The following is a 23,384-nucleotide window of genomic DNA, read 5'->3' as shown; positions in this document are numbered from 1 at the left end:
AACCATTTATCAGCAAATGACAAAAATGTCACTCTTCTATCAGTCTGTCAAAATGAGTATAGAACAGGTGCTTGTGATCTCATTTACACCTCCAAGCTGCCCATCAACACCTATAAGAGGAATGTAGATTAGCATTACGGCCATCCAGCTACACCACCCCGGTATCTCTTTAATTTCAAGGTTTCTCCAGCCTATTTTCATGTTTATCTTCTCTTCTGGGACATGAAGCAGGTCACATGGCTACAGCATGTAGCTGGTTGTGGTTGCACTTTCTCCTGCTACTCCAGCAACTCCTTGCACTTGTTCTTTGGTCCCTTGAATCTCCAGCAGACAATGAGGATAATTCAGCACAAAGGCTATTCTTCTAACTGTCTGTGGTCATAGGGAGAGGTGAAGCCTCAGTTAGTGTGTATAAAGTCTAGTGTACTTTAATAAACGTACAGATTTAGGCCCAAACGAGAGTGTTCTCTTTAGGCCTTGTCTAACTCTGGCAGTAAGTCCTGGCCATCCCTGCGGACTTGGGGAGTGTTAATCGGGTGGGAGATGTCCGTCCTCACTCTGGGGGTGTCAGAGCTATTTGGTTTCCCTGGGTTTCCGAAACTTAGACTCACAGAAGCCACAGAGCAATGTCAGCAATGCTGCAAGATGAGAGTGATACTGCCCCCCCCCCCCCATTACCACATGCAGGGGTAACTGCAATGCACAATGGGGTTGTAACATCATCTGACGGATGGTTCCTGCCTGATTTCAGCTTTCACGATTGCCTATTAGGTCACCGTAAATGTGCTTCCAAATCAAAACTAGTTGGATCATGTTTAATTTATAGCAGGAAACCTTTGTGCACTGCATGTTTTTTTCCTCTCAGCTGTTTGAAGTTTATGTCCTTGGAATGTGCAAGAGGGAGCGGCTTTGGCTCTTTACTTTGGACATTTGTGCTGCATTTTGTTTAAGCGTAGGCCTAAATTTATTCTGCATCTGTGCAAACCTGAACGTGTATCTTTTGTAAGGGATCCTTCAGTTGTCCTACAGTATTTTACTAGTACTAGTCACCCTAGTACTTTCAATATTGCTTCGACCCTTGCATTTAGGAAGTACAAGCTCCAATAGAGCAGGCTATTGCAAAACCTTATCACATTTCCATTGGTGCTCCAAATTATAACAGGGAACATGAAACAGAAAACCCGTTCCTACAACTGTCTTACTCCAGGTCCATTCCTGGAAGTGTTTAGAAATGTCTCTCTCCTTCTTTTTTTTCTCTTTCATTTTTGGCGGAGCCCGTCAGTTTGAACTGTGGGTGATCAGTGCTGGGACCAGTATGCTTTGATTACAGCTTCATCCCGTTACTGTGCCCTTTGATGTGGTTTCCCTGCAGTCGAGGGCCGCAGTGGCCACCAGCCAGCCTCTTGTTATTTCAAAGGGGGCATCCTCACTGGACTCGGATGGCCTGGGCTGACCAGGCAGATGACCACCACCACAGGCATGGCTGGATACTGATACACCAGGCTTTAGTGTGATAATCCTAGCCACTCATGAGGTTTAATGGGGCTATAGGCTCTGCACTTCAACCATAAAGCCGTTTATTCACACTGAGCTAACTAGCCCCGTAATGCAGTGGTTCCTAAAATGTTTTACTCGGCCCCCCTTCCAGCATTGGCGACCCCCCCTGCGCACAGCACTGTTCATGACACAAACTGTTCACACCCCTTGTTGATGGAGAGAATTTAGCAGGTTGAAAGCTTATTTTCTGTAACTCTACACATTTTTTCATGGGGTGCAAAGAACATTTAGCAGTTTTAAAGCAAATTTTCATGCAATTTTATACAGTTTTCCATGTCTAATGTATATTCATGTGATATTTGAGTGACTAAAAAATTACAACAATATCTATGGGCAAAAAAAAAAAAACGTTACCTGACATGGGCTCGTTGATCTGGATATTTCTGACAGGTTATAAACAGCTCTCTAAGATCCAATGACTGACATGACAAGAGGAAACTGATAATGCACTACCCAATTTCAAAATGACACCTTGTGCATTCTACTATTACAACGTTCAAGAGTAAGTTTAAAGCCGGACTGAGGTCCCCCTGCGCCCTACAGTTTGGGAACCACTGCTGTAATATACACTCTATTGTATATGAATAGGTAATAATCATGTTTGGTCACACGCACAGGCTTTGTCGTTGAGTGAGACTTTATTGGTTCTATGTTATGTAATTTATTCAAATGGATTATTATTTTCTTTGTGTATACGGTAGCCTACATAATGTAGTGTAGGCCTACTGTATTTTTGCTTTGTAAGTAGGCCTACATTAGGCTATATTGTTTTTGTTGGCCAGTAATCACTTAAACAGGGTGAGTGTTTATCGAAAGATTTGTGTTGGATGTTCTGCTAGGTTAACATTAGTATTGCTCATTGAAACTACAGATGTACACAACAAACCACAATGTAGGCCTATACAGCAGTTAGGACTCAATGAAACCTGAAAGATTGCTGCTGGTAAACGATGCTAAACACAACTGTTCTAAGCAAAAGAAATCCTAGGTACTTTCCTTGGAGCCAGCACCCTACTGCAGTGCATATTATGGTGTGCTATATGAACTGTGTCCTGATACTGGCAGACAGCTGAAATTAAAGCCAGGTATAGCCTCTCCCTTTCCATGATTCCATGTGAGGAAGAACCCCCCCCCTGCTGAGCAGAATGCTCTGAGCACAGGAAGTGTCCAAAGATTTTTCCAACAGTCCGGAAGACGAGCTCTTTCTGTTTTTCATCTTTTCAATGTGGGAAAGATTGGGATATTGCATGGTGGTGTAATGGAGACATGCAACATGGGAACAAAATGTTCTTGAAATAGTCCAAAGGATATGGTAAACATTTTATTGTGTGGCGGAGGCCCAACTGTTGGTTGGGTATGGTTTTATCAGAAAGTCCACAGTGTGTTTTGAATCAAACCACAGTTATTTCAAGGGAACGGGCAGGGCAGAGAGGTCTGACCTAAAGGGAGGTCTGAGCTAAAGGGGAGTATATTTTAGGGAGTTATTACATTATAGAACCCAGCCAAAGGACGGAACACAGCTGGACTGTAATCTTGAATGTGGTGTAGGCCATGACGTGGGTGGGGTCATAATGAAGTGGTTTGAGGTAAAACAAAAAGGTGTATTGATACCAAAACCGTGATTATTTCACAACTTAACTTGACAGCTGATTTTTTTGATCAGTTTCATTTGTAAACTTGGTGTTAGGTCATTATTCTCTCTTACACATCCCTCTGGCTGGAAATCCGCGTTATCATGCGCTTGACATTTAAAATAATAATTTCCAATTGAGCCGACATACAGTATGCAGCGTTTATCTTGAATGCAGATAGGCGGCAAAGCGCGATCGGATTGAATCCTGGCCTTAGAAACCTCTCAATAATAGTCAGTGATTGTCTGAATAACATCCTAAAATAAGCAGGTCAGAAGATTTTAATTTTCCTGTTGTGATTATGAAATAAATCAGACTCATAATACATTGTTTCTAGTCTAGTTTGTTTGGCTGTTTACTAGCTAGTAGCCTCGTCGAAAAACTACGTGATTTTGAAGGTATGGCAACGCGAGACACATGCCGCGTTCAAAATAACTGAGAACTCGGAAATGAGAACTGGGAAATCTCCGACTTCCTACTTCAGTGCATTTGAAATAACTGGGAACTCGGGAAAAAAGGAGCTGAGACTGAGAAAAATCGATTATAACGGTAATCAAACTCGGAGTTTCAACTCGGGCATCTTTCTAGAGCTCCGACTTTCCGACCTGAAAATCATTGACGTCATGATTTGACCTCATATTTTTCCGAGTCCCCAGTTGTTTTGAACGCGGCATAACTTGCTCGTGAGGGTAATACTATTACTGATGATGATGAGGATGATGATGGACCTCCGTTCCTCCAGCTGCTGTGTCCTGCAGAGGCCTTGATTGGGTTAAAAGTCGACAAGCATCATCATGAACATCCTATCAGTGGGCTAGTGCGCAGTCCCACACCCAGACCACCGCCTGCGTTTACGGAGACAGGGTGCATGTATGTGTCATTCCGGCAGACCGCTTCTCAGTGAGAAACGACCTTCTTTCGCCGCGACGTGTTCCTCTCTTTCTGAGTGTTTTGTTAAACTAGTGGTGGATACTGTAAACGTAATCCGTTTTCGGTTAATACATTCAATTTAGGCGAGCACGAACGAAACGCAAGCATCCAGAGCTTTTGAACACTTCGATAAGGTACCGTATCAGAAATCCATTAAATGTCTGCTGTGCATTGATCCTCTGAAAAATACTGTTTTAAAACCCATAATTTTAATGGTTTATAAATGTATATTTGTGTCTGTTGTTCCAACTGTTTTGGCTACTAAAGTGGGAGTTTAGGATACGATGTAGATAGCGGGTTCCTTCTCCGCTGTTACAAGGTACTGGAACGAAATCATGGAAAGTGATGTTTTCGCTGAATGGGATGCACCGGTCTTTTGCTGAACGCTGGTGTAGATTCCTATAGGAATGTTTTTAGCCTCATCATGTAATCTATATAACTTTAGTTGATCAACATTATATTTGGTAGGCTAATATGGACATACTTCGACAAAACAGAGAAACTTCTTCAGTGTGACAGCAGCTTAGTTAGAACGTTAGTGGTCACTCAGCCTACCTTTAAAGTTGAAACAAAACTACATTTTACTCAAATTATTTAATATGGTTTCATATCTCATAGTGAAGCAACATTATAGTTTATTTTCTTATTTAATCATAATGCTCTCTCTGGAGCAATGCATTGTAATACATTATCGCTAATGTATAAAATAGAAGAAAAAAATATATGCTGCTTCTCTTCATTTCAGCTTCACATTGATTGGTCAAGGCATGATGACTGTATGACACCAAACCAGCTTATTTGCCTATTTAACTCTATACAATGCAGTATCCTTGAGCGAGAACGCCATATAGGTATGTAAAACCTAGCTGTGGAACTGGGCCAAAGTTTCAGGCTTGTCATAAGCTTCTCAGACTATTAGAATATGAATGTCAAAGTCCTCATAGTCCTCTCGGGCATGTACACGTAGTTTCCAGGATAAATTCTGTTATGAGGCGGAAGTTATTAACTGTCTTGACTGAGTCCTCTTATTAATGATTGTCCTATTAGCTTTAAATAAAGGAATGAGGTACTTTGCCTCCTGCTGCGTACCTCGTAGTTGCACAGATTCACCCCAAATTAATCACAAACTCAACATGAATGCAGAAAAATGCATCCGTTATTCTAAATCTTTGCAGTTTCCACAAACCTCATTGTGTCGGTTGTTAGCATAGTGTGACCGTCAATTCTTAAAACCAAAATGTGTAACATACCAGTGTTTGCAGATACACACAAAAAAATATATATATAAATAGTTTATTAATTAAATAATTGTTAAGGACATGTCCTCAGTGTTCTTTTTTTAGGACAGTCGTTCCACACTGTAATCTGTCCGTTGTTTCCCGAGGGCCACAGACCCCTGTTTGTGTCAGACTACAGACTGGCCTAGATGTCTCACCTGGATTTCAGCGCTCAGTATTGGAGCCCACACAGCCATCTAAATTCCTGTGGCCGTGGAGCAATGTTGAAGGAAGATGTGTACAGGTAGAGGGATGCAACTGATTTTTTAGCCAAGCATAGTCATGTTTTTCATATCACAGTTCATATCACAAAGATCCAGACTACTCTCTTAAGTCTCTTTTTCATACTTAATAATTTCATTGCCACCTTTCAGCTTTTCTATCATTGTTGGTAAACTAGAAACGTAACCTTCATTTCCCCTGCACTGCCTGCTATTCGGAGCCCTTCAGACAGAGCGAGATTGAAGTCCCCCCCCCCATTCCCACAGCTCTGACCTGACTGGGCTGTCAGTCTCATGTTACCCCCTACCTTATTCATGTTGAGGCATCGCAGAACACAGTCATTCACATTCACTGCATCATGGCTGTTTCCCTGCATGGAGAAAAGGTTTTCCTAGAAGGCTATATTGTATATCTTAATGGGTGTCGGTTAGTTTGGCGTCAATATATTTGATGTAGCCAACGATAGTGTGTATGTACTGTGTTCATATGCGATCACATGGAGCCAAGCCAAACTTGGAGGAATGGGACCGTAGTGAGTTTGAGGGAACAGCAAGAAGCTGTGTCATGTGTAAAGTTTGTCTTGACAGATGTGAATATTTTTAAATGCAAAATCTCTACAAGGTTCGGTAAAGAAAGTAGCCCTTAAAAAAGTTGCATAGTTTATCAAATCGGAAAATAAAGAAGAATAGAAGCCACATTCAGTAGATTTGTTTTTTAAGGCAATATTTATGCGTTATGATATGGTAGTAATAATGTGTTGTGATGTACAGGGGGATTTTCTGCACTGCAGTACATTTCCATCTAGTGCAGTTCCATATCTATCTCTCGGTCCTAGGCGTGATGTGGATGAAGTAGACCGTAATGTATGGGAACTAGTGAGAAGTATTTTTTTTCTCCCCACCTCAGCCATTAGTTATTGTAGGGAGATGAGGTTCTCTCAGGACTCCCAATCACATTAGACTGAGAGAGATTTATTTATCTGGGTTCACGTCAAATCTGTTTCAGCGGGGTTTGGTGTTTTGCAACCTTACCAACTTATCAACCAACCACAACCGTGCATTACCTGTGAAAGGAAATTCACTACTTTTTTTATGTGTGTCAAGCCATATCATGGCAAAAACATATTTTTTATTTTTTATTTTATCTTACTCCAAAATGTCCCAACTGAAGTCATTTTATATTACACATAGCCTGAAAGTATTATTTAATAAGAGTCATAGGGGCTGAAATGCTAGCAACATGAACACTTGAAGACCTCTGTTTAATCTTATTCTGTTGGAAATATTTTCTACTTTTCATAATGTAGAAATAGCCTCTCATACTCCCTGAACAGAGGCTGCCAATTCATACCCTATCGTATCGTATTCATACATTATAAATCACACTATTTAGACAAAAATGGCAGTGAGGAAGGTAGAGAAATATGGTAAAGTGACTGACTAATATTTCACATTTAGCTTTAATTCAGAAAATCAATGAGGATTGATCACTAATTAACTTTGTGTTGCATGTATCTGTTCCCAGTCTCCTGGTCTTGAAAGAACAAGTTAATTATCTGTTTTCCTGACTGGTCATTGCATTCTGTTTTGATCTGAGTTTTGAGTGTGAACCCTTGCACTGTTTACTGTCTCATTCTCTCCCCTTCGCCCACGCTACTCCCTGGCTCCAGGCCTCCTTTCCTCTCGTTGCCCCCTTCAGCTCAGCTCACCAGCTCTGTGTGAATAGAGTCAATGTTCATCTGAATGTCAACATGACTAGCTACAGTTAAGAGCTAACTATTGGCCTGTCTGCTTTACCTCCCCTTTTCCGTTTATGTTCTGCAGAGGAGTGGCAAACCCTGCGCCAGGCCAGAAGGAGGAGGACGATGGCCCTGAGTGACGCCAATGGTGACCTCCTGCTCCTCAGCAATGGCAGCCTGTCACCCAGCGTCACAGAGGCCAGTGCGAGCCTCAGCAGCACGGAAAGAAGGGACGTCAGCGTTGTATCCACACCCAGAACACAGCGGAGGCAGAGGCACCAACCAAGGCCAACACCACCGCACAAGGAGCTGCAGCAGAGATCCAGAGTGAGTCAGAATGGAAGCATCATCAAGCAGAACGGTTCCCTAAGGGCCCCTTCCTCTTCCTCCACCTCATCACACCTCACAGACTCTCAAAGGTTGTCCAAGCTCCTGCCCTCCACAACCTCCTTCCCCTCTACTCCTCCGCTGTCTCCACCTCCCCCGTGCTGCCACCGCTGCCCATTCCATCCCCCCCTGTGCTGCCACGGCAACCAGCAGGAGTGCCACATCTTCCAGACCCATGCCCCTGCCCTGCCCCTTCACCCGGGCTCCTGCTGCCTGCAGGCCTCTCCTCCATCCCTTTGTTTACACCACCGCTGGCAGGAGCACCTCCAGAACCAGCCCACTGTGGCTGGCCTCAGGTACGTGTGTGATGACTGTGTGTTTCTGTGTGTACGCCGGTTCGTGCTTCACTCTGCAACGGGGTGGCCTTAGGCATATCTCTATTACCCTGCCTCTCCAACAGAAGCCCTTTCATTGCGTTTCCTTGCCAAATGGCTGCTGACTGAATGCTTACTAACATATCACAGTATTTAGGGATAATGTTAGGGGTGCTATGTAGTACCATTATATACATGGTTGTTTAAGAATATGTACATGCATGTAACTGTAGCCTTGCCTTTTCCCCCAGTTATGCCTCAGAGGAATGTTTTTTGAGTCTGTTTATGTAAGGTAGGTTTTAAGTTCTGATAGTGTGATATCTGAAACATTTTCGACATTTTACATGGTTAAATAGTACTTTTGCATTACACCATGTCAGTCATGTAACTGCTTGCATGCTACAGAATTGGACCCTGTATTGAGAAATCATAGTTAGAACTGCCCTTTTCTCCTAACACATATCTAAATTCAGCTCTATAATCCCTCTGCCTGCCTGTTGACTCATTCCTGATTGTTCTGCTGTGTGGAGGTCAAGGTGATTTCCTAGGGAGATAACCTGTGGTCCCAGGGGTGCCAACCCAGCAGATGCAGGGAGGAGAAGGGGTCAGCCAGCCAGGCACCCAGGTAGCACAATATCAGCCCCAGAGCCACCCCCTCTGCACCCCCAACCCCAATAAAAGAGAGCTTTGAGAGCCCCAGGGGCTGCAGGGCTGCTGTCCCTCCTCAGGCCCCAGCCTGTCCCGTCAATCCACAGGGACTGTCCCCCTGGCCTCTCCCAAGCCTCCCCTCGCTCATCAGCATTGAGGCTCTTCTAGGACAGGTGCTGATGGTTTCATGGTCTGGCTGTCCTCTTTCCCAGGCAAACACAATGCAGACAGTACCAACACACAGCTCAGCCAGATGAGATAATCTCTACAAGTATGTCTGGCCGGGGAGTGAGGTTTCCTCCGTGTGGCTTCTCACTGATGTCATAACTCAAATCATTTTGCGTATCTGCCATTTCCTGCAATCTAGAACACAAAAATAGCCATTAGGGTGTGGTGTCTGGCCTTAAATTATAACAAATAAAGTTTTAAAATATACATATACACATACACTACTGTTCAAAAGTTTGGGGTCACTTAGAAATGGCCTTGTTTTTGAAAGAGAAGCACATTTTATGTCCATTAAAATAACATCAAATGAATCAGAAATGCAGTGCAGACATTCATGTTGTAAATGACTATTGTAGCTAGAAACGGCAGATTTTTAAAAATGGAATATCTGCATAAGTGTACAGAGGCCCATTATCAGCAACCATCACTCCTGTGTTCCAATGGCATGTTGTGTTAGCTAATCCAAATTTATCATTTTAAAAGGCTAGTTGATCATTAGAAAACCCTTTTGCAATTATGTTAGCACAGCTGAAAACTTTTGTTCTGATTAAAGAAGTAATAAAACTGGCCTTTAGACTAGTTGAGTATCTGGAGCATCAGCATTTGTGGGTTCGATTACAGACCCAAAATGGTCAGAAACAAATAACTTTCTTCTGGAACTTGTCAGTCTATTCTTGTTCTGAGAAATGAATGCTATTCCATGCGAGAAAATGCCCCCAAAAATCGAAGATCTTGTACAACGCTGTGTACTACTCCCTTCACAAAACAGCTGAAATTTGCTCTAACCAGAATAGAAAGAGGAGTGGGAGGCCCCGGTGCACAACTGAGTAAGAGGACAAGTACATTAGAGTGTCTAGTCTGAGAAACAGACGCCTCACAAGTCCTCAACTGGCAGCTTCATTAAATAGTACCCACAAAACACCAGTCTCAATGTCAACAGTGAAGAGGCGACTCCGGGATGTTGAGTTCCTCTGTCCAGTGTCTTGTGTTCTTTTGCCCATCTGAATCTTTTCTTTGTATTGGCCAGTCTGAGACATTTATTTTTCTTTGCAACTCTGCCTAGAAGGCCAGCATCCCGGAGTCGCCTCTTCACTTTTGATGTTGAAACTGGTGTTTGGCGTGCATTCGAAAAGTATTCAGACCCTTGACTTCAGATTTTGTTACATTTCAGCCTAAATCTAAATTGCATTAAATTGTTCCCCCCCTCATCAATCTACACACAATACACCATAATGACAAAGCGAAAACAGGTTTTTAGAATTTTTAACAAATATAAAAAAAATACAAAACTGAAATATCACATTTACATAAGTTTCAGACCCTTTCATCAGTACTTTGTTGAAGCACCTCTGGCAGTGATTACAGCCTCGAGTCTTCTTGGGTGTAAAACTACAAGCTTGCTAGACCTATATTTGGTGAGTTTCTCCCATTCTTCTCTTCAGATCCTCTCAAGCTCTGTCAGGTTGGATGGGGAGCGTCGCCTCAGTCTGTCCTGAGCACTTTGGAGCCTGTCTAGTCTCCCAGTCCCTGCCGCTGAAAACATCCCCACCGCATGATGCTGCCACCACCATGCTTCACCGTAGCGATGGTGCCAGGTTTCCTCCAGACGTGACGCTTGGCATTCAGGGCAAAGAGTTCATTCTTGGTTTCATCAGACCAGAGAATCTTGTCCCTCATGGCCTTTAGGTGCTTTTTGGCAAACTCCAAGTGGGCTGTCATGTGCCTGATTGGTGGAGTGCTGCAGAGATGGTTGTCCCATCTCCACAGAGGAACTCTGAAGCTCTGTCAGAGTGACCATCCGGTTCTTGGTTACCTCCCTGACCAGGCTCTTCCTCCCCGATTGCTCAGTTTGGCCGTGCAGCTAGCTCTAGGAAGAGTCTTCCATTTAAGAATTATAAAGGCCACTGTGTTCTTGGGGACAGACAATGCTGCAGAAATGTTTTGGTACCCTTCCCCAGATCTGAGCCTTGACACAATTTTGTCTCGGAGCTCTATGGACAATTCCTTTGTCCTCGTGGCTTGGTTTTTGCTCTGACATGAACTGTCAACTGTGGTATGGGACCTTATATAGACAGGTGTGTGCCTTTCCAAATCATGTCCAATCAATACAATTTTCCACAGGTGGACTCTAATCAATTTGTAAAAACATCTCAAGGATGATCAATGGAAACAGGATGCACCTGAGCTCAATTTCGAGTCTCATAGCAAATGAGAATTTGGTTTGGTCCCCCCAAAAAGTGCCATATTGCAGCTTTAATTGTACGTAGTGGCCAGTCCACAAGGTGGTGCAGCACCGCTCTTACATTGTTTGGGGGAGAACTCTGCCACGTTTGTTGTCACACATTTTATTAAGCGAGACGCATTTAGCAAGTCGTTTTCCCCGCCTTCCTGCAAACCACAGACTGAAATATATTTTACACTGGAGCCATTTAATGCTTTCCTTAATCATTTACTTACTTTGTATTTTGTTATTTATCTCAAACTCCACAGCATACAAAATAAAAGTAAATCTTGCAGTCAGCTCCTCTTTATGGTAGCAAGTAGTTATGGAGAGGTTCATTTGTGTAAAACTATATTTTTGCTTACATCTTTTCGCATGGAAATTTCCTACCGAATTGATTTAGATCCCTGTAACTTCATTAGAGAAATGTCTTCTGTGGCTGTGAGAGATTAGGTATATACTCGTATCAGGTGTCGGTGTGCGCACAGCAAGCTCCATCCACGCACATTAGGCAGTTGGGTGGGCAAGGTGTGGCAAAGGATATCAGTGCAGCCATTTGGATGCATTCGCTGGCATCTGTGGCTTTCTTTAAAAAATGATATATTCTGTGTCTGAATAAAGAGCTGATGTTCCTCAGCCGCTGTATTTAGTAAATAGGTCCCTCTTGTTCTGTGATGACAGGTTTGAATTACAGGCTCGACGTTGAGTTGCTCTCAGTTCCAATCCCCTGTACAGTAGTATTGTGTCTCCAGAGAGATTGGAGATGGAAAGATAAGAGGGAAGGATAAGCCTGGCTGTCTGGTACACAGTCTCTGAGTCCCTGACTGGCCCCAGACGTTCAGGGCTCTGGGCCTCTCCTTTTACCCTCGTGTTGGAGCACAGTGCGCCACAGAATCCCTCCTCGCATGGAGGGAGAGGCTTTTTAATGCCTCCGTAATTTGAGGGTACGCAGTCAGACAAGATCGTGTCAAATATCAATTTGATCTCAAAGGCTGTGATCCGTGAGATTAGGCAGGGGATTACATGTATGATTACAGCACTTGGCTGTTACGCCCTGCTTTATAGAGGCCCCTTCCTCCTCCCCCTCCCGATAAGGTTGCACTGGAGTTTCTTCCTCAGGCAATTCAGGCCTTTGTGTGTTTGTCCAAGAACTATACATTTAGGAACTACAGTATATAACTCCTCTTGAGAATACATGGAAAGTATTAATCCACCCATTGTAAGATTATAATCTCTCTTTCTGTGTGTAAGTGTTTTACTCTGAGAAGTAAATTGACTTATCCTTGAATGTCATGACCAAAATCCACTATTAAGGAGAAGGCCAGCTCAGCAGATCTGTTGAGGAGATGAAGGATCTCTCTGTCTGGGTCTGGGAAATGCATTAAGATTGGCAGTGTCTGAATGGTAAGATTATCCTTCATGGTGACTTTGTTTTTTTATGATTTGAGGATCAGGGGGAAACAGTCAGAGCAGAGGATGAGTCTGAGTCTGTGAACTTGAAGTCATCTCAATAGGTTTTCAGGCGTTGGTTTCTTCCAAGCCTGTAATTGTCTTGATAGAACACTCTCAAGGCACCTTTCAGCTCCTGCTGGTCTCCCAGAGAGAGAGTGAGAGAGCTGCGTCAACCTGTGCTGCCGAGACTGGCTTGACCTTCCAAGGCTGAACAACCCCCAAAGAGCCTGCTGACACTGAACTATTCAGGGTCATGTCATGTTTGTAACCTCTTCCTTCACACTCCACTCACCCGGGGAGGGGTTTTGCCCGTGCGTTGCTTCCTGCTACAGTACATTCATGGTATTGTAGCGGCCACAAGTTTGGATTGGTTTCATACTTTCTCAGATAGCCAGCATATTTCTATTATCTCACGCGTGTTTGATTTTGTACCAAGTACCATTTTTTTTGTTTCCATGGTGTGCAGAAGAACATATAAAACATGACACCTCATCCAGCTGGAATGTTTCATCATATTGGATGAATTAAAACATTTATATCAGTTGAATATGTGATTATGACTAGGGGCCATATATGGAAACATGCAGAAAAGCCTTGATATGAATGCATAGACCCTCTTTAAAAAATCATGCCTCGGATAACTTTCACCCAGTGAGAGATCATTTTTGGAGACATTAACTAATATGCCAAGCTGTCTGACAGCTGCAAGTCCTGACCAGCCAGGCGGCCTGAAATTGATCTTTGTGCTATGGATTTCAGGGTGTCAGTTTGACAAGGCTTTGCACATTATAAAGAATAACAACTGTTTGCTATGCCTGCTGCGGTCTGAGGGAGCCTGGAGTCCTGGACCTGATGTGAACCCCTGTGAAGTAGCGGCAGGGCTCTTCACGCTACCGTTTTATCCATTTGGCCCATTAACCACTGTACAGAGACATCCATCACGCCCAGCCTCAGCCTTGACTTATGAAGAAGCACCCTGGTGTCTCTGGGGAGATCAGGGGAAAGGAGAGATGAGCACTGCCTTCCCCAGAAAGATGAGGGAAGGAGGGAGGGAACCACCCAGTTTGCTTCCAGAGCCTTCCATTGGCTTCTTAGAACAGGTCTGCATCTATGTGGGGTGAGTTAAGCCCACAGATAGGTCAACACTACCCTGTTTCTGCCCTCAGGGTTGCTATGTTGTACATAGTGTTTTTACCTCATGCATACAGTGGGGCAAAAAAGTATTTAGTCAGCCACCAATTGTGCAAGTTCTCCTACTAATCACAGCTCTTTGGTCTTGGCCATAGTGGAGTTTGGAGTGTGACTGTTTGAGGTTGTGGACAGGTGTCTTTTAAACTGATAACAAGTTCAAACAGGTGCCATTAATACAGGTAACGAGTGGAGGTTAGAGGAGCCTCTTAAAGAAGAAGTTACAGGTCTGTGAGAGCCAGAAATCTTGCCTGTTTGTAGGTGACCAAATACTTATTTTCCACCATAATTTGCAAATAAATTCTTTAAAAATCCTACAATGTGATTTTCTGAAATGTTTTTCTTCTCAATTTGTCTGTCATAGTTGAAGTGTACCTATGATGACAATTACAGGCCTCTCTCATCTGTTTAAGTGGGAGAACTTGCACAATTGGTGGCTGACTAAATACTTTTTTGCCCCACTGTACCTTTACCCAGGATCAACCGAATTGGGCCAAAAAGCCCCCCGCTTTTGTTGGTTTTAGACATTTTCACCTAAATAAACCAAACTTAATGCTCTCATCCATGGGTGGGGGTGGGAGGGGGGGCAGCTGACTCCCGTACCTGCACGTACGAAAAAATAACAGGAGGGGTGAGCTCCCAGTGCCCCTGCTCCAGACTGTTCGTTCATTCAGTCCATGCTCTATACTGTATGGTCCCTGAGCATGGGGCAAAGCAAAGCCCATAAAGGTACCCACCCAAGCCATACTATCCTATAAACCAGGATCAAAGCTGCATCTAAACAGCACTCTGTCATAACTTCAAATTTGGTTGCTCTTTTTTCTTTCTTCTTCTGGTAGAGAGAGCAGTTAGTGAGGCTTCGTTACTGGTCCTCCCACGGCTGACTCGGCTCCCTGGGGGATTAGGCCTAATGGAAGATTTGATAACTTTTGTAATGCTTTATAAATAGTTACTAGCATGTAATATGATCCCGAAAAATGCCCTTTTAACAGCCTGTCCAAATGGTATTTAAGTTGAAGGCACAATCCCTCAATCATGTATATGCAGAATTGCATTGTATATTTAGTTTATAATGGACCTTCATCTATGGTTCCAATAGTGACTCCCCTATATTTGTTCTCATAGTTTTTCAAAAACAGTCTTGAGAATACACTGTATTATTCTTCCTGGATTCAATTAATATTCAAACATTTAACATAACAATGCATGCAGCTTGGTGTACTAACGTCATTCTGATATACTGTAGATGTGAAGGTTCTTATGAATCACTTAGTTTTTTTTCTCTTAGTTTCTTCAGCCTCTGCGCACTTGGTGAACATAGCTAATGGTTGGAATTTTCCAGCTCGGCCACCACCCCCATCCTCACACTCACTCTCTCAGCTCAGGGAGGACAGGTCAGACTTCATTACTGGCCTTAACTGACGCTCAGCCCCAACAGCCGCTGGCCCTGGTCTGCAACTCACCAGACGGCTGTGTCACCAGACACTTCCAAGATGTCACAGCGCCGTCTCGCCAAACCCTCTTTGTCAAGAGTTGCGGTTAGAGCTGGAGAGCCTTCAGACACTGTGGCCTTAGATGGCCCGGAGAGAGCAGAGAACATGGATAGAATAGTATAAAGAGGAGGTGGGAGGGATGAACATGTATCTCTTTACACAAAAGATACCCTGATATCTCTGTGAGATCAGTCCCAGGACAACAAACGGGCATGCTGGATCAAAGAGACCCAGGCAGGAGCTAGAGGCACTGCTGTGCTTGAAACTGGATATTGTAGGTAAACAAAGAGGATTATGTGGTGCTTGGGCTTTTTACATGAGTTTACCTTTCTGTCTAGACATGTATGCACCAGATCACGTATCAAGTCTTAATGGAGGGCATATCTTGAAATTGGGCCAAATGATGAGTAAATAAGAATTTGCTTAGTTCAATAAAGGTTATATAAAAAAATATATAGAAAAACGAGGGGGAGGTTTACTCTCAAAATGGCCACCATTACAGGCAGGGAACTCTAGCCTGGTTACCATTCTGTTTAACTGCTCTAGCCAGCATGACAACTGCAACAGAGTTGGCTAAAGCAGCAACAGTGTGTCAACTAGGGGTGGGCAGCTCATGTCAATCATGAGAAACTCCCAGATCTCCTTATCAAGCAGCTTCCAGGCCTTAATAAGTTGTTGGACATCTTCATAAAGGCACTGGGAGAGGACTTGATGGGTCAGCACAGCTGCTTGCCGTTGGCTTCACTCCTTGACTTTATGCAGTAGAGGAATCTCGGTCATGCAAGAAGCAAATGGTAACACAGCCTCCCGTCTTGCAGAAGCCCGGTCCTCAAGGTCTGAATGCGGATGTTGGATGTGATGGGTTGGGGCTGGTTGGGCTGGCAGCTGAAAGCCATTGGTTCCACTGCTGGAGGTCTTGTGCAGCCGCTTGTACCGAATGTGATCAGCAATAGAGACTTTGACTACAGGAATAGGCCAACATACAACACACTCATCTAGTACTGCCTCCTGTTGGATCTGTGTCAAGACTGACATGAAGTCCATCATCATGACTATGAAATTAAAGGTGTTGATATTGGTGGTATATTGTAGGAATTATTGCTTAAACCGGTTAAACTGCTCATCGTGGATCTAGTCTATTGAGCAAATAACTTATGAACACCATAAGCCACAACATTAATAATTCATGACATGGACATAGTTATTGCCATAATGACTTATCGGTATCGGTAATCCGCCCTGCTCGGCCTAGTTGACAATGTCTGTTGGTTAGCTCAGTGCAGTGTTGGTGAAAGCATGTGCAATACCCATACATTCTTTGGGGTTGGTTCTGAAGCCCCTGGACTCATGGGGGTTAAGCTGGTTGCTATAAAGGGAGCGAGGCCACAGGATGATAAAGACATCTCTTGGACAGCTTGTAACTATTGGCTACAGTGTTGAAATCTGGCCTGTATGTCTGGAATTTGTACACTCCCATATTTCAATCCCAAGAATGTGGAGATGGCAGCTGTGACCTCCAGACCCGATGCACTGGCTGATGTGGCTGTTCCGTTTCCCTTCTACAAACACACAAACAAACTGCATAGACTTATTATACAGCAATAACCTCTTATTCAGACTCACATTTTCTCATACACGCTTGCATCCAGAGGCCTTGTTCTCTCCCCAAAATAACTATCAGAGTCCTGTGCTGTGTAGATAGCTTGTAAATACAGTTTTACGAGCTTGTAAGAATGAATACTGTACCTCATAAATCTATTTAAGGTGTACAATGGAAGTTGATGAGCCCTGACTTTGGTGGCTACTCCCTGATGGTCAATACTTTTTCAAACTCAGCATTTCACTGCTCTATGTTATGCCTATGATATCGTGCTGATATTTGTATTTCACCCTCAAGCAACTCTTACAATTCCATAACTTGAACAAGACTCTAATTGTGTGCAGTGTTCCAGTGAGTTTTAATCACAGGAGCAAATAATTGAGAGTTGACAGTAATTGGGCTGACTTGAGCACTTCATGCAGTCCCTTATTACAGAATATATGCTGTGTCTGTTAGCAGTTTTCCCTCCTCAGCTCTGTAACCCCTGACCCCTCTCTCTCCTCCCTTCACTCCACCACACGTCAACATGGACACCGCGGCCTGACCTGGCTGCTGCTCCCAAGTAACTTTATTAATTAACCCTGTGATCCATAAACATTCCCCTTTCGGGTAAATAGAATAACATTTAGGAAGGGTAGCTGTTGTAAGTTTGTGGAAGAATTGTGGGAGTTTGTTTGAAGGGGACTGGGATCAGAGGAGGGGAGGAAACCTGACTCTGTGGGTTGTCATCCTGCTGGATTTAGAGCCTGTGATCATCAGTCAACGGATTTCTCCTCCCCACCCCAGCACCTCCTCTCTTCTCCTTTAGAGGGTGTTTTTCCAAGGACATTAGTCTGCATTTTTTCACATTACTACTCCCATTGACAGATTGGAAAAAAGAGAATTGAGACACAAAGCTGATATTTTTAATGCCAACTTCAATTCATATTCTAGGCTTATACTTTTTTTTTTTTTTAAGTGAAAAAATATTTAAAAGTTTGCTTCATGCAAAAAACATGCTGAAATAGAATCTGAGGATTCGGATGTCTGTCGTAAATCCAAAGTATAGGTCTACCTCTGTTTTAGACATCTTCTTATTCGTCTGAAATGTGGTCAGGGTTCGGAAAGTTTCAAATAGATCCAAAACAGATTGCGCAAATAAATAGGCAGCAGTGCTTTTTTTGATGGCTCCACGACTAAAGATGCTTTATGAATCCAGTTCAACCATTTACAATAACTCTCCTTCGTTCTGGGCCATATCTCTGTCCCGAATTCCGCTGTTCGAAGCCCGTACATGGAAACTAACAGATGGCATAGAATAAATGAAGTTACAGATTTTTCCTTGGCAAACAATGCTAACTTAAGGTAGGGGGAATGTGTTTTTCATTTGGCATTGTTAGTATCAGGCTCTCGTATTTTAAAAGGTTAAATCCTTGTCTACTTGAATGCAACAAAAAAATAGCAAAGAGCTCCACTCCAGGTTGGTAATGTTAATGGGACTCAACTTGTGTCTACAATATGATGATTGTTCAAAGCCTGTGCCATACAACATCTGGTTGTCATATTAACATGTCCAGCTAACTTTAAAGTGGATTTACTGCCTCCCCAGAAGTTACCCTGTGGTGAAAAATTCCTGCCAATAGCTTTTGTTCATCTGTGCTTCACAGTGCCATGGCAACCACTAATTATAGCATTCCATGGATTCCCTTTTAAAGGGGAGAATGAGGAAAAATACAGCCACCTCCTGGCACCTGTGTGCGTGCACTGGGATTGACTAATGCAGAGAATCGTCTGAGCTCACTTCCCTGTTTGGGATACTGATTTCCTTGTTTACGTTTCTTGTGTAATCTTACCTTGTCCATGATGTGGGCTGTGAGGCCTGTGCCAAATTGTGACCGTGGTAGTGCAATACTCATGCAGGTTGCAGTGAATAGAAGATGAGAATGAGGATGAACATGTCACGGTTACAGTGTAAAGTAATAATGTCTATCGTCCCTAGGACATAATGTTAGGACAGTCTGTCCACAGTTCTAAAGACTTCATAGCCACCAGCCTGTGTGTATGTGATCATGTGAATCTGTCACTGCCATTCGCTGTCAGTTTGACCAGTCAGAGTATACACTGAGTGTACATAACATTAGGAACACCTCCCTAATATTGTGACTCACCCCCTTTTGCCTTCCAACAGCCTCAATCCATCGGGGCATGGATTCTACAAGGTGTCGAAAGTGTTCCACAGGGAGGCTGGCCCATGTTGACTCCAATGCTTCCCACAGTTGTGTCAAGTTGGCTGGGAAACTGTTGAGTATGAAAAGCCCACACTCAAATTGGTGTGACTGGCACCTACTACCATACCCCGTTCAAAGGCACTTAAATCTTTTGTCTTGCCCATTCACCCTCTGAATGGCACACACACCCAAACCATGTCTCAATTGCCTCAAGGCTTAAAAATCCTTCTTTCACCTGTCTCCTCCCCTTCAGCTACACTGATTGAAGTGGATTTAACAATTGACATCAATAAGGGATCATAGCTTTCACCTACATTCACCTGGTCATGTTTCTAATGTTTTGTACACTCGTTTTTATGGCATATGAAGACATCTCCACCTAGGGCTGGGCGGTATACTGTATTTTACGATATACCGGTATTGATGCACGGACCGGTTTGGGTTTTTACTTTACTTTCTATAACCGTATTTGAATGTTTGATTTGTTAAATGTGATACGCCATATGTAATGTCAATTTTTGTAGTTTACTTTCGCTACTTGAGTCATCTCTCTCCATGCCGCTTTCTACACAGTCCTAGCACCGCCCCATCATTCAAGGAACAGACTTGTTGTTCCTCGATCACAAGACACTTGCATTAAGTCATTTACATTTACATTTACATTTAAGTCATTTAGCAGACGCTCTTATCCAGAGCGACTTACAAATTGGTCAATGCAGCGATTGCAACAATGTTGATGACAACGATGCAGTTTTCACTATGCTTCTTAATTTAAATTCACTAGCGTTCTATAATTACACTATTAGTTTGTGTTTCTTACATCTGCAAACAGCTAGTTTGTATTTTCTTAGCAAGTTGGGCCTAAATCTTGTTAGCCACTAATTGTAGCCACTAATGCTAATCGCTAGCTAATAAATGTACAGAGTCAGAGCAAACGGAATTAGCTGTACAGCCTGATAATACCAATGATGGTGTAGACCTAAATCAGCATGTTGTTTGTGCAACAGTATCTTTAAAATCAAAGAGGAATATGCGACGCTACATGATGTAGCTAAGACAAAACAGTCAATGTAGCCAAAGATTATAGGATCCCTAGGAAACACTTGTCAACACTTTGGTTCCTACCCTGTCACAATAACTCCTCTCTGGCATTTTCATTCGTTGTCATTTCTAACACTGTATTCAAAGTGCCCACTATTATACAGTGCCTTCAGAAAATATTCACATCCCTTAACTTTTTCCACATTTTGTAATGTTACAGCCTTATTCTAAAATTGAATAAATTGTTTTTTATTCCTCAATATACACACAGTACCCCATAATGACAAAGGAAAAACATTTTTGAGAATTTCTAATAAAACAAACTCTGAAATATTACATTTACATAAGTATTCAGACCCTTTACTCAGTACTTTGTTGAAGCACCTTTAGCAGCGACTACAGGCTTCAGCCTTGAGTCTTCTTAGGTCTTCTCTGCAGAACCTCTCAAGCTCTGTCAGGTTAGATGGGGAGCGTTGCTGCAAAGCTATTTTCAGGTCTCTCCAGAGATGTTCGATCTGGTTCAAGTTCAGGGTCTGGTTGGGCCACTCAAGGAAATTCTGAGACTTGTCCCGAAGCCACTCCTGCGTTGTCTTGGCTGTGTGCTTAGGGTTGTTGTTCTGTTGGAAGGTGAATCTTGGCACACAGTCTGATGTTCCGAGCACTCTGGAGCAAGTTTTCATCATGGATCTCTCAGTACTTTGCTCTGTTCATCTTTCCCTTGATCCTGACTAGTCTCCCAGTCCGAGCCTCGGAAAAACAGCCCCACATTATGATGCTTCCACCACCATGCTTCACCGTAGGGATGGTGCCAGGTTTCCTCCAAACATGACGCTTGGCATTCAGGCCGAAGAGTTCAAACTTGGTTTCATCAGACCAGAGAATCTTGTTTGCCTTTTGGCAAACTCCGAGCAGGCTGTCATGTGCCTTTTTTACTGAGGAGTGGCTTCCGTCTGGCCACTCTACCATAAAGACCTGATTGGTGGAGTGCTGCAGAGATGGTTGTCCCATCTCCACGGAGGAATTCTGGAGCTCTATCAGAGTGTCCATCGGGCTCTTGGTAACCTCTGTGACCAAGGCCCTTCTCCCACGATTGTTCAGTTTAGCTGGGCAGCCAACGTTAGGTTCCAAACTTATTCCATTTAAGAATGCTAGAGGGAACTGTGTTCTTGGTGACCTTCAATCCTGCATAATTGTTTTGTTACCCTTCCCCATATCTGTGCCTCAACACAATTCATAATCCTCTACGGACAATTCCTACGACTTGGTTTTTACTGTGACATGCACGGTCAACTCGGGTGACCTTTTTATAGACAGTTGTGTGCCTTTCCAAATCATGTCCAATCAATTGAATTTACCACAGGTGGACTCCAATCAAGTTGTAGAAACATCTCAAGGATTATCAATGGAAACAGGATGCACCTAAGCTACATTTCGAGTCTCATAGCAAAGGGTATGAATACTTATATAAATAAGGTTTTCTAGGTTTAATACGTTTGGTAACATTTCTAAAAACCAGTTTTCGCTTTGTCGTTATCTGGTATTGTGTGTAGATTGCTGAGGATTTTTTAATTTATTTTATCCATTTTAGAATAACGTAAGAAAATGTGGGCACTGTATTCTAACTATAGAATAAGAATAATTGTTTTATTTATTGTTATTTGTTATGGTTATTTATGGTTTTATTTATTATGATAAAATTGCGCCAGAAGAAATCAGTATCCCAATGTGCTATTATGTGGGTTTTTTTCGCATTATTTGTAACTTATTTTGTACATAATGTTTCTGCAACTGTATCTTACGACAAAAAAGAGCTTCTGGATATCAGGACAGCGATCACTCACCTCGGATTAGAGAGTTTTTTTCTACAACAAAGACGACACACAAGACATTCTCCAAACACCCCACAGGACCGACATCCCCGTTATTTGCAAGAGGAAACGACGCAGGTACAGAACACAAAGAGCCGGATGCCTGGTCAGGACCCTGAGAAGGCGACTGGGAAAGTTGCCGTTACCGTCAATACTACTCGCCAACTTGGAATCATTGGACAATAAATTAGACGCGGTACTGAGGTCCTACCAACGGGACATCAAAAACTGTAATATCCTATGTTTCACCGAATCATGGCTGAATGACGACATCGATATTCAGCTAGCGGGATATACGCTGCACCGGCAAGATAGAACAGCACAGGGGGGTTGTGCATATTTGTAAACAAAATAAGGAAATAAGCAAACAGGAAACCACTCACCCAGAATCGGCGCTCCTAGTGGCCAGAGACTTTAATGCAGGGAAACTTAAATTAGTTCTACTAAATATCTATCAACATGTTAAATGTGCAACCAGAGGGGAAAAAATTATAGATCACCTGTACTCCACAGAGACGCGTACAAAGCTCTCCCTCGCCCTCCATTTGGTATGATCCGACAACAACTCTATCCTCCTGATTCCTGCTTACAAGCAAAAATTAAAGCAGGAAGCACCAGTGACTCGGTCTATAAAAAATTGGACAGATGAAGCAGATGCTAAACTTCAGGACTGTTTTGCTAGCACAGCATGGAACATGTTCCGGGATTCTTCCGATGGCATTGAGGAGTACACCACATCAGTCACTGGCTTCATCAATAAGTGCATCTAGGACGTCGTCCCCACAGTGACTGTACGTACATACCCCAACCAGAAGCCATGGATTACAGGCAACATTCGCACTGAGCTTAAGGGTAAATCTGCCGCTTTCAAGGTGCGGGACTCTAACCTGGAAGTTTAAAAGAAATCCTGCTATGCCCTCCGACAAACCATCAAACAGGCAAATTGTCAATATAGGGCTAAGATTGAATCATACTAAAGCGTCGGAGCCGGTGGTCTTATGTGGCAGGGCTTGCAAACTATTACAGACTACAAAGGGAAGCACAGTTGCGAGCTGCCCAGTGACACGAGCCTACCAGACGAGCTAAATCAATTCTATGCTCGCTTGGAGGCAAGCAACACAGCGGCATGCATGAGAGCATCAGCTGTTCCGGATGACTGTGTGATCACACTCTCCGTAGCCGACGTGAGTAAGACCTTTAAACAGGTCAACATACACAAGGCTGCGGGGCCAGACGGATTACCAGGACGTGTGCTCTGGGCATGTGCTGACCAACTGGCAGGTGTCTTCACTGATATTTTCAACATGTCCCTGATTGAGTCTGTAATACCAACATGTTTCAAGCAGACCACCATAGTCCCTGTGCCCAAGATCACAAAGGCA

General features: G+C 43.2%; 1 protein-coding gene and 1 long non-coding RNA gene across 5 annotated transcripts in view; one reads left to right on the top strand and one right to left on the bottom strand.

Moving 5' to 3' along the window:
* The window catches only part of LOC118386972 (protein dispatched homolog 1-like), an 82,585-nt gene that overhangs the window by 50,020 nt on the left and 9,181 nt on the right, over positions 1 to 23,384 (top strand). For 2 of the 4 annotated variants that reach the window (XM_035775030.2, XM_035775029.2), the window contains one exon: positions 7,441 to 8,038. In XM_035775030.2, the coding sequence (XP_035630923.1) occupies positions 7,482 to 8,038 (557 nt within the window). In that variant the 5' untranslated portion in view covers positions 7,441 to 7,481. Of the gene's footprint in view, positions 1 to 3,877; positions 4,253 to 5,510; positions 5,640 to 7,440; positions 8,039 to 23,384 lie in introns of those variants that run through there. The other 2 variants (XM_035775026.2, XM_035775027.2) reach the window with 2 other exon arrangements.
* On the bottom strand, positions 8,049 to 22,314 carry LOC127931361 (uncharacterized). Its single transcript, XR_008140810.1, has 3 exons — positions 21,976 to 22,314; positions 19,034 to 19,163; positions 8,049 to 9,067 (listed from the first exon to the last, which is right to left on the bottom strand). It is a non-coding gene; the product is annotated as an uncharacterized LOC127931361 (long non-coding RNA).

The sequence above is a fragment of the Oncorhynchus keta genome, chromosome 8 (genome assembly GCF_023373465.1).
Source record: "Oncorhynchus keta strain PuntledgeMale-10-30-2019 chromosome 8, Oket_V2, whole genome shotgun sequence".
NCBI classification, from domain to species: Eukaryota; Metazoa; Chordata; class Actinopteri; order Salmoniformes; family Salmonidae; genus Oncorhynchus; species Oncorhynchus keta.
This window is presented reverse-complemented; position numbering and strand designations above follow the sequence as displayed.